A 14,945-nucleotide genomic window follows, 5' to 3' on the forward strand; every position below is an offset into this window, starting at 1 on the left:
ATGGAAACATACGTGCCCGGTAAGTTTATTCTCTACTTCACTGTTAATTGCTGCCTATGGTATTGACTAGGTGGAAAGAGGGTGGGTAACAATGAAAGGAATACTTTGAAGTGATTTTCCTGTCTCCTTTCAGGGCATTTAAAAAAAAGGTAATTAAAAAAAATTCTGTGTCTCAATTTACATACAGACCACTCAAAGATAAAACATTCAGAGTTTGTTTCTTCTGAAGCCTCAGAAATGTGGGCCAGCATTGTGATGCATGTGAAAAAGACAATCACTAGACAAATGCCTTGAGCTGGACTTCTGCTGTTTCCATCTGCATTTGCCTTATTGCAATGCAACCGGGGGATTGAGTAATATCCTTTTTCAGAAGGCAATGTGTAGCAGTGAGCTTTCAGTTCCCACACATCGGGAACAAATCTGCTCAGTGCATAAAACCGTTGTATTTGAGTTGCTAGTGTACAAATGCAGAATAACTTTCAGTGCTGATATTGTGTCACTATTACTTTAGTGATAGCCAAAAGCTCTGTGGTTGTTTCTACATTGTCTCATTGTTTCTAGGGCTGTAGCTCTGCTGTGAACTCTGAACTATCATGCAGCACACTGAATCCTACTGTTTCTGTGCTCTCTCATCCAGTCCCTTTCCTAAAATAATTTCTGTAGCAGACCACAGTGTGCAAAAGAGCCATTAGATTTAATGCCCACTGATGATCTTTGTTGAGTTATTCCAGCATCCTTTTCCTGTCTCAGATCCTTCACTGTTGAAGTTAGCCCTAATATATACTGTGTGTCAGAAAAATCAGGTACTTTCTGTAATCTTCACATGCAGAATATAATTAACATAAACAAACAAAAAACCAAACAAAAGGGGAGTTTATAAAATTACACACATGGTTGTATTGTGTAGATAATGCTCCATTAATTCTTCAGGTAATGCAAACATTAACAAGGCAGCTCAAGTTTTTGTTTAATACTCTGTGGTTCTCACATCTCTGCAATTCTTCTCTGTTTCCTTCAGTCTTGACCTTTCAGGTTCATAGCCTTCCATGCTTTAAGAGACTTAGCTCATGGTATGTGCCAGAAGTGAGTGAGCATCTCCATTAACTCAGTTGCATTCTTCTTGCTCCTAAAGCCAGAGGAGGTGGGTTCTGTGTACAAGGGGCCACCAAGTGAGCACAACCACAGGTTTTTACAATTTTGTCTGTGACCATAGCTGTTCAAACCACTCAAAGCCAGCAAGCAGCCATGCTCTCCCTTGCCTGCCCCTGTTTGAGGTGCTGCAATGCTGTTGTTTCTGGCAACAGTTCAGTGACAGGTTGTCAGGGCCTGGATCACATGATCCCATTTAAGTGTTTAGCTGGTCATATTAAAAAGTTTAGCTGACTGAGACCAAGGCCAGCTCCTTCACTGATCAGAGCTGCTGTGAAGAAAGCTGGCAGTAAGAGCCTACCCTCCTTTCCCTTGGGAACTGCTTTTATGCTGAAGCTCACTCACCGCAGCTTGTGCTGTAGTCCAGCTGAGCTTTGTCAGCACCTGGTCTTGGACCTTTGCCAGTTTGGCTCTGACCCAGACCCAGAGGCTCTGCTTCCCAGCTTGACCTCAGACCTGCCTCCTCACTATTGCCTTGCAGGGGAATCACTGAGCTGTGCTCAGCCTTGATCACTGTCTCCAGCCCCAATCCTAACCCAAACTTGCTGCTCTCTATCTGAGCTCTCTGTCAGTAGGCTCATTCACTGCTCTGTCCTATCATACTCTGCTCTAGGTTCACCTTCCCCTGTGGAGAAAATGGGCATAGATCTCATTTTCCCTAAAATGACTGCAAGGGGATTGTTATCATCCTTTGTGTCAGCAACTCTTCCCTTAAAAAAAAAACAAAACAAAACTGTAAATGTGCACACACACAAATAGCCAGAGGGTTATGTACAAGTCACATGTTAACAGTGTCCTGAATCATTATAGTCTCAGAGTGCATGGTGATACAGGAAGAAGCTCAGTTTGTGCCAGAATGACTTGTAATTATGGCTCCAACAAACTCAAGAGTTATTTCCTTTGCTGTGTCTTCAAGGCTACCAGTAGTGCCTTTTAAGAATCATAGGAATTAAAAACAGAGAAGGCTTTTTGGATTGTCTCTAAAGCACCATGGTACAAACTAAAGCAAATTTCAGATTAGAGATTATGAAGCCTACCACATACAGGAGGGACTTAGAAGAAGATTCTGGGAAACAAAAGTATGGGTGTGGCTTGCAGGACGTAACAAAGATCAGAGATGGAACAGTCCTGCTGAGGCTTATGGTAGTCAGCACAGCTACACACAGTTCCCTGACTAGTTTCCATCTTCATCACATTGTCCCAACCCTATGCCCAGGGCTAGCAGTCCTCATGAGGAACGAAACTGGGAATACAAGCAAAGAGAAGAAGAAAGGGAGATAGAAGTAAAACCCATAATTTTTTTTTAGGTTTGCCACTTCCTACCTGTTCCCTCCCAGCCAAGTTTCATCAAGAGACAAGAGACCCAAATTTGCAGCCTGCCATTTTTGTGCTTATATAGTACTTTCAGACTCTAGATGGGAAGGGAAAAAAATTTAACAGTCTGGGTGCATCTGACTATCTGGATGCTATTCCAACATTCAGTTTGGAACACCACGTCTTGAGCCTCAGCAAGAAGAATCTCTTGGGTAGGAATAAGTATCTCCACTGTGTCCTTTTACAGTTGGCTGTACATAAGTATTTTCCCTTTTCCAGCCTCTTAAATACGATCAGAAAATAAATACTCTTTATAGAGAGATCTAATGCTGAGTCTAGTTATGGGACTGATACAGTAGAAGCATTTAGGTAGTAAGGGACTAAACATCTAAATAGTTCTTAAACCAACCTGAAGAAAGAAGTATCACATACCTTAAACTTATTAGTAGTTAAATAAAAATGATTATTCAAATAAGGAGTTGGAGAACACTAATCTAAATTATCTTTAATAAAAACTAATTAACCTTTTCCTTCAAGTAATATTGAATAAAGAATGGATTTCCTAGGCAAAAATTTATTCCTAGACATTTCCTCTGGTGGCCTGTTTCCTTTAAGCTTAACCAAGGCTTATCTAATTAGCATGAGTTCCCTTGTGTCTGAAACTCTTTAATTGAAATATTAAATAATAAGTAAGTAGTACTTTGATGAGACAAAAGGTGGCAACCTAAAAAAGAAAACTGCAGTTAAAAAAGAAAACTGCAGTGCCATGGAAATACTCACATACTTATACATGTGTGACTGGCTCTATTGAAGCCAGCAATTCTAGATGTACACGTTCAGAACTAAGGAGTCATTAGCTTAATGGGGACCTGAAAAACACACATACAAGCATGGCACATATATCTCTACTTTACAGAAGTTATGTTTAAGTCAAGCTACCTAGAAACTATTAAACTCAAGTAAGTTTTTTTCATATATACTGGGGAGGGAAGGCATAAGAAAGTTGCCAAACAATACTCCTAAATTGCAGATGTTTTGAACTGCCTTGCAGGAGAATGTGTTTGAGTACAGATATTCTTTTGACTGTGCTGTCTTTCAGAAATGCAGCTCATTTTTGATACTTAACTGGAATGAGAGGAAGATCTGATCTAGATGAACCTGCTTCTGATCTGCGACCTGATCTAGGTGAACCTGCTTCTACAGGGGAGTTGGACTAGATGATCTCTAAAGGTCCCTTCCAAACCCTAGCATTCTATGATTCTATGATTCTAAATGAAAGCAGACCAGCATCTGTGCCCTGGGAGGCCAAAGCCTTTACAATGTATTCTACAAGTAGTTGTGCCTATAATAGTCTGACCATCTGGATCACTCAGATTAGATAATTGGCTGTTACTCAGGATTTAATACTGAGCTCCTAATTAGGCAGACTCCCTTACTGCATATTTCACAAGCAGTATGGTTGTTTAATACACCCTCTCAGTCCTTCCACTTTTGGCAGTATGTGCAACTTCTTCATCATTGTACTTTAGACAAGGAACTATCAACTCAAATGTTGAGATCAATCGGTGGACATGCAGCCAACCCTTAAATTTAAAAAAAAAAAAAAGCAAAGGAGTTCAGAGATACTGAGCAGCTAGATGACTACTGGCTGTGAATTGATGCTGGAACCAGAAGAGCTGGTCACTGATCTCTGTGCTGGAGGTCCCTTGTCCTTGGAAACCATTTACAACTCAAAGAAGTTTGACTGGAGGGTTGGCTCCCAGGCTACTTTTCTAGAATGAATGCAGTTCTTGAACATTTGCTTTCCACGTTGAGTACAAGATTCACTCTACTGCTGTTCTCTGGGGAGATATATATAGATATTTATATATATATGAACCAAAGCTATGCATATGTGCATGTATAAAAATTTATATATATATATGCACAGAAATACACACATACAGCTTGTTTCTATCGATACTAATTCCTCTGGAATATTTACAGAATGAGAGCATGTAAGGCCAGATGTTGTAAAGGCTTACAGGGTAGAATGAGGTCAGGCAGCATCTGAAGCAGAAGCCCCTGAGGCCCTCCAGTACCACAAGCAAGCACTGTCAAATGTGGAACTCATTCAGAATAAAATGTTTTGGTTCAGTCAGTTTGATTTCGGAAGATGAGAAGCTTTTGGGACAACAAGAGCATTCAGAATTCAGACATGGAAATTGCATTTCTATCAAAAAATCCATTCCGACTGGAAGTCCCTGACTGCCTCACCTGCTTACTAGTGTTAACCTCAGGTTCGTGACACAGTTTCTTAAGGTTGGGAAGCATAATGGAAATGAAATCATTTTATTGTAAATGAACTGCAGAGTTTTTTTCTTAGTCTCGGTCAAAAGGACTGGGAAGAAAAAAAGGCTTTAATTGACTACACAACGATCTTGAGAGATATCCCAGGCTTAGTCTGAAAATACTGGAGAAACACTGTGTGTAGCCTTTGGGAATGAAACCTTCACTTATTAATTATTTTCCTTGGAATTTCCCTTGTGGCATCATTATATGCTTCATTAAAGTAAACCATGTACAAGTCTCCTTGAGAGATCAGAAAAGGAAGACTGGTGAGGCAATCTTCTGTATTGTTCAAGCACTGCAGGACTCTAATCTATTATTGATAGGAAACATAAGAATAATCATAACATTTAGGGGTAATGTCTGTGCATTTCCTTCTTTAGCATTTTACTTGTCTCTTCTCTTAACACATAATTGTGGGTAAGTAGATTCAGCCTGGTTAGAGGACATACCAAATCAGCAGTAAGACACAATGTCTGCCTTAGACACTTGGAAAAAAAAAAAGAAAAAGAAAAAAGAAAAAAAGAGAAAGGGATTCAGTTGAGGGGAAATATGACTTCCATATTTTAGCAATAAACACCCTCCTGTCCCCAGAAAAAAGGAAAAAGTTTTGCTATCATCATCTATAACAATGTATCCTTTTAGATTTTCCTTGAATTATTTCGAGATGCTGATCACTGCACAGCTCCATAGGTTTCCTGCATACAATCATCTCTTTTAACCCTCCATCTTTTAAGATGAAATGCAATGTATTTCTGCCACCAGTTGGCTGTTTCAGGAGTGCAGGAGAAACACTCTTCAGTCACATGAAGACTGAGTAAAAGCACTGTATCTCTTCCCTCCTCCTTTATCTCCATCACCATGAGGAAATTGTGGAGGATCACTTTCTTGTTGCAGAGAAAGGTGAAATCACTTTTTTATAGTGCAAATCTCATAGATCAGTTTCTCACAGATCAGAAATTACCTACACTATGCTATTGAAGACTCTTGTTTCCTTAGATAGAAGGTGACAGTAGAGGAAGACAATACCTAATAATGTCTAGTAAGTCGCAAGAAGAGCGGCTATGGATGCAGTTTTTCCCTGAATGTACAGGAGCTGATAATGTTCCAGTTATTTTTTCCTGGGGAAGACAAAAATTCTGACTAGTGCTCTGTCTCTTCAGTGGTAGCAAGGCTAACGACATGGGCAGATGGATCTACGACACCTGTTTTTTCTCTCTGGTAGAAAACACTAATGCTTGAAGGGCCAAGCCATAGTTTTTCTCGCCAATAAATATCTCAAAGAAACCATGAGTGAAGATCAAGCAACCCCATTTCAGTTATTGCACCACTAGAGGGGGAAAGAGTATGAAACATTGATTTCTGTACCCATTACTTTTTATAATTATTTTTTTCCACTTTTGTACTGTCTGTATGGGATTCACTTTTTCATTTCCTACCTGTGACTAAGCATTATTCTCACAATCTGTTATTGCTGTTCCCTGATAAATGCAGAGATATAGACTATGCATGGTGGTGAACATGGAACCCTCCACACACTCTCAGTTGTGCTGCATTGTGACCATTTGTCAATATAAGAGATGGGGAATGCATCTAAAACTAAAGGGTTCAAGATGTTAGTCAGTTAAAACATGTAGGTATAAACTTAGACACACTTTATGAATAAGTATCACATCATTATAAGTGTAAAAGTTAAGAGCTCTTAGTGGAGAATGACTGTTAGCCAGAAGTTTGTATCTGTACCTGATGCCAGTAGAGCAATTCACGTCACACTAGAACTGAACCACAGTCCTTATCAGGCCTAGTTGTCAGCCACAAGCAAACACGACTCCGTTCTCAGCCATGTAGTTTCCATCCGGCATGAATGCTGCACCCAGAGAACCAGTGCACAGCCACTGAAGACACACAGATTGCTCATGTTCTGGGAGGTGCTTAGCTAGCTGCAAAGTACAAACTTTGCAGGTCCTGGCCTTCTGAATGAAGTGCAGGAGTACACACACTGTTCACCAACCAGGGTAGTGCTAAGTGCAGTGTTTTTCATTATTATCCTGTCACCAGTGTTTCACACGGGCAAGTGCTTGTAGTTCCTCTGCAGTTGTATGCACCCCTCTCTCCTGAAATGCAGCATCTGAAGTTGAATAACATCTATCAACTGCAGTATTTCCCATTCCTTTAGGAAACTACTGTCACAAAACCTGCTTTGTATAACAGTGCTGATCTCAGATTTTCCTCTAGCCTCCTCACATCCAGCTCTGAATGGACAAAAGACAGCAAAACCAGCAAGAGGCTCTTTTTCGGCATACAACAGCAAATACCTCACAGTTCCTCAAAACCGGACTTCCTCTCACAGCAGTAGGATCAATGGAGCTTTTGAAGCACCAAGCTGTACGGAGTCCTTTGGCAGTTCTGTAAGTAGGATTTTATCTTCTTTAACTTACCTTTAATGCCTTTGAGGTGAGGAAGAGGCTCAAAGCAGAGTGATGCACTCCTGTGTCTTAGGCAAATCTACTCTGTACTGGGGAAAGTGACTATGCAAGTAAGCTGACACTACAGCTTTAGTGTACAGGAAAAACTAATTGCTCCTGTAGTATCACCAAGCTTTTCTTAATTATTTACTGTAACTAAAATCCTCACAGCAGGAATAGGGGGCATGCTCTTACCCTTAGTGTAAAAGAGATCTGTGGGTTGATGACAAAATTGGCTATTCTTGTGCGAACCCTGAGCCAACATGTGCCCAGGTGTTAGTGTGGGCTGGATTGGAAGGCAGTAGTGTGGCTGTGGTTTTCAGAGCACAGCTGTTGTTAGAGCAGATGCCTTTTGGGTGTTTGTAGTGATATATTGGCTATTAGAGGACTAGAATAAAGTTGTCATGAAATGTAAATCCTATCTTCCTGATTTCTTGACTGCTTGTCTTGTAAATATCAAGAAGCGTGAATATGAGACTGAAGATGGTACTTTAAATCACCGATTCTGACTTTTACAATGACTGTGAGAGGGTAAGAGTGAAAGATATTGAAAGTTTCTCCAGTGACATTTTGGAAATTACAACTCGTGTTTCCTCCCTAAGAAGATTTTCCATGTCACATGGGGAGGAAAGCAGTGCAAATTTTAGGCCAGAAAATGTCCTTGATGAAATCTGTGGGATTTTTTATTTGTTCTCTGTGCAATAGACACCTATAATAATAGGGATGGCGTTTTGCTGCCAAAAGTGAGGAAAGGAGTCAAGAGAAGTGTGTGGGGAAAGAGGCATTGTTGTATCTCCTCATCTTATTACAGAATCACAGAATCACTATGATTAGAAAAGACCTTTAAGAATGTTGAGTCCACCCATTAACCTTACATTGCCAATCCTATCACTAAACTAAACCATATCTCTTAGCATCTCATCTATGTGTCTTTTCAATATCTCCAGGGGTGATGACTCCAATACCTCCCTGGGCAGCCCATTCCAATGCTTAGTAAACCTCTCAGTGAAAAAGATCTTCCTAATGTCAAATCTAAGCCTTCCCTGGTGCAACTGAAGCCCATTTCCTGATATCCTATAATTTGTTACTATCGATAAGAGATCAACCCTCACCTCAGTAGAACTCCCCTCTAGGTAGTTGTAGAGAGTGATCATGTCTCCTCTCAGCCTCCTCTTCTCTAGGCTAAACATCCCCAGCTCCCTCAGCTGCTTCTCATAAGACTTGTGCTCTAGACTCTTCACTAGCTTCCTTGCCCATCTCTGGACACACTCCAGCACCTCCATGTCCTTCTTGTAGTGAGGAGTCCAGAACTGAACACAGGATTCAAGGTGTAGCCTCACCGTCACCAAGTACAAGGAGACAATCACTTCCTTGGTCCTGCTGATCACACTGTTTCTGATATAGGCCAGGATGCCACTGGCCTTCTTGGCCACCTGGGCACACTGCTGGGTCATGTTCAGCTGGCTGTCAATCAACACCCCCAGGTTCTTTTCTACAGGGCATCTTTCCAGCCACTATATCTCAAGCCTGTAGTGCTGCTGGGGGTTGTTGTGGTCCAAGTGCAGCACCCAGCACTCGGTCTTGTTGAACCTCATGTGACTGGCCTCAGCCCATCGATCCAGCCTGTCAAGATACTTGTGTAGAGCCTTCCTGTCCTCAAGTAGGTCTATGCTCCTGCCCAGCTCGGTGTCATCTGCGAATTTACTGAGAGTGCACTAAATTCCCTCATCCAGGTCGTTGATAAAGACGTTAAATAGAATATGCCCCAGCACAGAGACCTGGGGAACACCACTGGTGACCTGCTGCCAATTGAATTTAACTTCATTCACTATGACTCTCCGGGCCTGGCCATCCAGCCAATTTTCCATTCATCTCAGACTGGGTCCATCCAAACCACAGGCAGACAGTTTCTCTAGGAGGATGCTGTGGGGAGACTGTGTCAAAGGCCTTACCAAAGTCCAGGATGACCACATCCACACCCTTTCCCTCATCTACTAAGGCGGTCATCTTGTCATAGGAGGACATAAGAATGGTCAGACAGGACCTGCCTTTCACAAAGCCATGTTGACTGGGTCTGAACCCTTGATTATCCTCTATATGCCTCAGAATGGCACTCAGGATAATCTGCTCCATAACCTTTCCCAGGACCAAGGCTAGGCTGACAGGCCTATGGTTCCCAGGGTCTTCATTCTGGACCTTCTTGCAGATGGGTGTCACATTTGCCATTTTCTAGTGTGCTGAGACCTCCCTGGTGAGCCAGGACACTTGATAAATGATGGAGAGTGGCTTGGTGAGCACATTTGCCAGCTCCCTCAGCTGTGTAACTCCAGCAACATCAAATGTTGCCATGGTGCTCTCTCAGGTGGCTGGGATGTGCCAGCCAGCTGGGCATGGTAATAAACAGGAAAACCTCTTAGAGACTTGTCATGTTTCTCAACCTCCCTGTTCCCTCCCCCTCTTTTTTATGTGCTTCATATTTCTATCTACATTTGCCAGTAAGAAAGGAGAGGGTACTTAGAGCCCATCTTCTCTGAAGTCAGCTAATGAATTGCATTGTACCAGTGAACTGGTCATGGTGACATCATTACCTCTGCACTATATAGCGTGAAACCCTCTGGAAGGGAGACTAGAAATCTGCAACAGATTTTTCTTCATTGTGGCAGAGATGGATCCAGGAGGTCTGCATGGACTGCCTGTGAGTACTACATGAAAGTGTATCGAACTAGGAAATGGGGAGTTGCAATAAAATGCTGTCTCCCAAGCAGCTTTATATTCTGCCAGAACGTATTGCTGAGTGTAAGTTTAGATATGCCTAAGGGGACTATATATACACTTTACACATAAAGTATTTGATAAGTGTAATGTGCAGAACAGATTATTTGGTGATAATTTAATGAAAGAATGGAGGATGTAATATACATATAAAACCAAGACTTTAGTGATATGATGGCTGAAAGCTACTTTGTGGGAAACTAAAAGTGAAGCAAAGCAATGTGAAACAAGAATTTGGGAGATGCTGGGGTATATCATAATATGCAGATTTATATAATACCTTCAAAAATTCATATTGTGTTAACAAACAAGAAAATTGTTATAGAGCATGGTGGTTAAATTTGCTGTAGACAGCTCTGAGAAGTGTTTTAAGCTACAGTATGAGCTGGAAGTGGAGGTTTGGAAAACATATGAGCTATCTTAGTGAATGAGAAGTGAATGTCTTACATTTGGTATCAGAGCTCCAAATGTGCCACAGAATTGCTGTCCAGGCAAGTACCTTCAGCTCAGAAGGATTCAGATACTGGAGATAAGGAGGCAGGGATGGTCTGAGGAGGTAACTGAGTGCAATATAAGTGCTTTGAATTATTTTAGTCATTGATTTCCTTTTGCAGCATCACTGATCAGTCACATAGTCCTTTTATAAGATGTTAAAATACAGGTCATTAGCTGTTAGATATTCATGGAGTCATATCAACTCTAATTCCTACTGTTCCAAAGCATTTGTCTCTCTTGCTGTTGAACTACAGTGAAGATATATCTCCTGTTTTAGCTCACATTAAGTTCTTCCCTTCCTTCTTGTGATTTTTCTTCCCTTCCCTTCACAGCTTTGCCCCACAGCATATCCTTTCTCATATTCCAGTCTCTAATGTGATCCTTATTCTCACTTCTCCATCCCATTCCAAATGCACATGTCTTCTCTTGAATGGTCTGTGTACATGCAGGACAGAGAGTGTTGGTGTGTTCCTCTGTACCTAACCATACGGAAGGTATCCCCTGTGTTGGGATAAGGCTGCTACCTTTAGTCACTCCTCTTGTTTTTTTATGGTCAGAGGAAGTCAGCGTGACTTAATCTGGTCTGCATATTTGTGGGTCATCCTCACCCCTGGCTGACCTCCAATTTTGACTCTGTGCAGCTTCACACACTTGTGTGGAGATAGACCCCAGGCCTATCTTCTTCTTGGACTCTTTCCTGTGAGACTCTCATGTTTCTCTCCCAGATTATAAACAATTACCTGGATGGCATGCAAGAAGGGACCATGCACAAGGTGTCCTCAAGTATCATGCATTTCAAGGACAGCAAGAGAAAGGTCGACTACGTGTTAGCCTACCACTACCGAAAACACCTTTCTCAGCACCCTCCTGGTGCAGGCTCAACAGAGCCAACTTGTGGATCCAATTCCTTGGCCCCAGTGTCAAATGGAGGGTCTAGGAAAGGCCATGCAGAACTCCAGCAGCAGCGGCAGGATGGTGGCCAGCGTGCACTGCAGGGGCGGCCAGGACCGGAGGTGATTGACCTCAGCCCACTGGACACCCAGGAGGAAGAGAAGCAGCTGCAGCGGGAGGAATACGAACACAACCTGATGGAAGCAGGGCTGGAGATAGAGAAAGACCCTGAGGTAAGAGGGGCAGAGTTGTACCTCATGCCTGGCACTGGGCAAGGGTCACTTTGATGTGGGAAATACCTATGTGTAGGACATAACTGTGGGTGGGCCATGCTAGTGGGGAGGCCAGGAGTCTGTCTGCAGCCATGCAATAGGGCCCATCCCAGCCTGCCTTCATTCCTGCCATGCGTTAATGTTAACTGAGAGGCAAATCACATTCACACTATCTCTTAAAAATATGTGCCACTTCTAATACAGTCTCACTGGCTCCTCCCTGCCATTGTTTCTGCAGACACAGCACCTGCAGGTTATCCTGGAGGTGTGTCTCATGACCAGCTTGAGGAGCTAATCCTGTAGACTGCTGAACAGCAGTTCAGTACTGGACATCCCCGGGTCAAATGCTCCTGCTGTAGCAACACTCAATTAGGGATCTGCAGAAATATGTTGTGCAAACTATTTTATACATAAAATATTATGTATAGCCAAGAAGAAAATGTCAGGAGTGTTATTTCTGTGTTGCTTGGTTATTTCTGTGTTGCTTGGGAAATACATCGTCATTATATTGTGATGCACTATTGAGTAGCAATTTCAATCATCAGTATAAAACATCTTTCTTTATATAAATGTTTTTATGGCATGCAGTGAACATGCTTTTATTACCGAAAAAGAAAAAAAGTGCTTACCTTTTACTGTTGTTAAGACAAAGAAAAATTCTCAAGTAATTTACTGGAATACAAAGCATTGTTAAGACATTTGATATTTTCTCAGAACAACTTGTTGATTTTCAGCTTTCTTCACAGCCATATGTAAGATTTTTTGTTACTTCTTCATTCCACCCACAAAGGGAATGCTGCAACAGGAGAACCTCCCAGCCTTTAACGTATTTATTCTCACCACATGTGTGTGATGTTGAGTAACACTATGGTTGTACCAGCTGGGAGCTGTGGTTAGGTTACCTGACTGTGGACAGTCAGTCAATTGAGTATGGGTCTTCCAAATCCCATGTTGATGCACTGAGTACTGTGCCATCTCTGGCTTCTTCGAAAGCCACAGATATTTATATCTGTTGAAGGGAAGTCCCTGCTGGGTTGTAGTTTTCGGTGCTTTATTGGTTTTGACATCAAATTTAAGAAACTTAGGGCCTCTTTTCAGAGGTGCTGAGAACTTAGAGCTCATATTGCTTTCAGTGTAACCATTCAATGCTTCCAAAATATAGACCAAATCACAGATTGTGTCTGAAAATTGGAGTCTAGTTGGCTTGGTATAGCGTACGCACATTGAATCACTGGCAAGAATAGAAAGAAATAGAAAGACCTTTTGACTCTCAACAGTTTTTTCCCTGCTCGGTTTGCCGAGTTGCAGGTGGCTATGAGTTGTATTTCACTATACAGCCTGGCTGAACCATCCTTGCACTGAATAGAAAGAAATGATCTCAGATTCTGATTCTTTTATGGTAAGAATGGGGACTAAGGTTCAGTAGTGCTAACGCATGACTATCTTACCGCTATGATTTTTATGAGAAAATTGCATAAACCCCATGAGAACAGCTGCTTTTGGAGGCTTCTTTCGGTTATACTTTTCATCAGAACCTAAAATATCTAGCAGTAGATTTGGATTTGATTATTCATTTCATTACCTACTAGAAGTCCAGCTGGATTCAAACTCTGGTTCAGACCCCTTCCAAGTGATGATCTGAGCTCTTAAATAATACACAAAGTAATAAATGATATCACAGATTACTGATCAAGAAAAAAATCTTTTTGTCACAATTTTCCTTCTGAAGAGGAAAAGATTATTTGTAAATGATCCCAAAAGTTCAGAGGAAATTATTTGGTGAATACTTCTTTTATTGGAAAAATGAATTGATTTTGAAAATTACAAAAAATGCAAACTTGTCACTTCTCTATCTGTATATGTGTATGTAAACAGGCACTCCTGTCCCTGCATCACACAAGGTGTAAAATCAAAAGGGAAAGGTGTTTTACCCTCCAGAATCTCCTAAGAAACTGCAAGAGGCTATGCTTTACCTTCTTAATTCTGTGCCCAAGAAATGTGGCTATTGTTTCCTTTTCTGTGAAGGGTACAGTTGATCTTATATGTTGGTTACAATTGTATGTTGAGCTGATAAGAGAATAAGATCTGATTTTAGTCCTTGGAAGAGCGTGTGTCTGTAGATTCATTTAACTCGGAACAGTCTTAATCATAACATGCTGTATTTTTGGTGTGTAACACAGTGGGCTTTCAACTACTACATTTCTAGTGGTTTATGCTAAACATGCATGCTTAAGTTTTTTTCTTGTTACAGTGCTAGTATAACAAGTGGTTCTTTTTCATATAGTATTGTTGGAAGCTGAGACTTATTCTCTAAAACATATATCACTTGCCATATATTTTGGACCAGGTCCTAAGGTGAGTCTGATCTGCTGCTCAGAGGGTTGGCTATAAAAGTAGCTCAAAACAGTCTCCTGTGCTGCAACTCCTGTATAAGAAATTCCACTTTTGGACCTGTGGGTTGTAGCAGGCCTTGGTTTCTCTACCTTGTGTCACCTGCATATGGTCTTGCAAAAAAAAATATTCATTTAAGAATAATGGGGAATATATAAGTAATAATAATAATAATAATATTATTTATCCATGTTAATGAGTACCTCCTGGAGCCAATGAGAACACATACATACTGAAGTCTTTTGTGCCGTAGGTCCTTGGATTTTGTATTTCGCTCTCAGTACAGCACGTGGAACAAAGCAATACTTCTTTGGAGACCTCTTAATGTACCAATTTTATAAATGTTTAATGGTCATTTTTCAACGACTCTAGTTACAGAAGCATTCATTAGCTAAAATATGTTCTGCTCCTGTATGTTACTTATATGGGGCTGAAATGTAATACACAGCTCTTATAAAATTAAAGTTGAACAGGCAAGGTAAGGTTTTCAGTGATAGTGAAGCAGACGTGATGAAAATATTGGCAAGTTGATTAACTATTTATGAGGAAATTGTGTCTCTCTTTTAGAGAGGAATTTGGATTATCCTCATGAGAGTAAGGTGTGGTTCAATCAGTAATAAAATAATGATCTATGATAACAGGTGGTAAGAGATAATGGCTGTGCTGTCAAAGCTGGAAAGTCCATGCTATGAATCCTGTGTTTTAATGATTGCATTCTGACTTGAATAGATGAATGGGCAGACAGACTCTGTGTATTTTAATTAACATCCAGACACTTAATGTTCAGCTGTTAAGTACCTTAGAAAAAATGTCTTCCAAAGGATTTATAGAAATTGAAGTGGTAGAAAAAATGGGCCTGAATATTATC

At 41.0% G+C, this 14,945-nt stretch overlaps 1 protein-coding gene across 1 annotated transcript in view; it reads left to right on the forward strand.

Annotated features, from left to right (window-relative positions):
* The window catches only part of ANO2 (anoctamin 2), a 185,868-nt gene continuing 170,923 nt past the window's right edge, over nucleotides 1-14,945 (forward strand). The window contains exons 1-3 of the mRNA XM_062007412.1: nucleotides 1-19; nucleotides 7,015-7,199; nucleotides 11,249-11,647. Coding sequence (XP_061863396.1) covers nucleotides 1-19; nucleotides 7,015-7,199; nucleotides 11,249-11,647 — 603 coding nt within the window. The remainder of the gene's footprint in view (nucleotides 20-7,014; nucleotides 7,200-11,248; nucleotides 11,648-14,945) is intronic.

Source organism: Colius striatus, chromosome 1, assembly GCF_028858725.1.
Source record: "Colius striatus isolate bColStr4 chromosome 1, bColStr4.1.hap1, whole genome shotgun sequence".
NCBI lineage: Eukaryota > Metazoa > Chordata > Aves > Coliiformes > Coliidae > Colius > Colius striatus.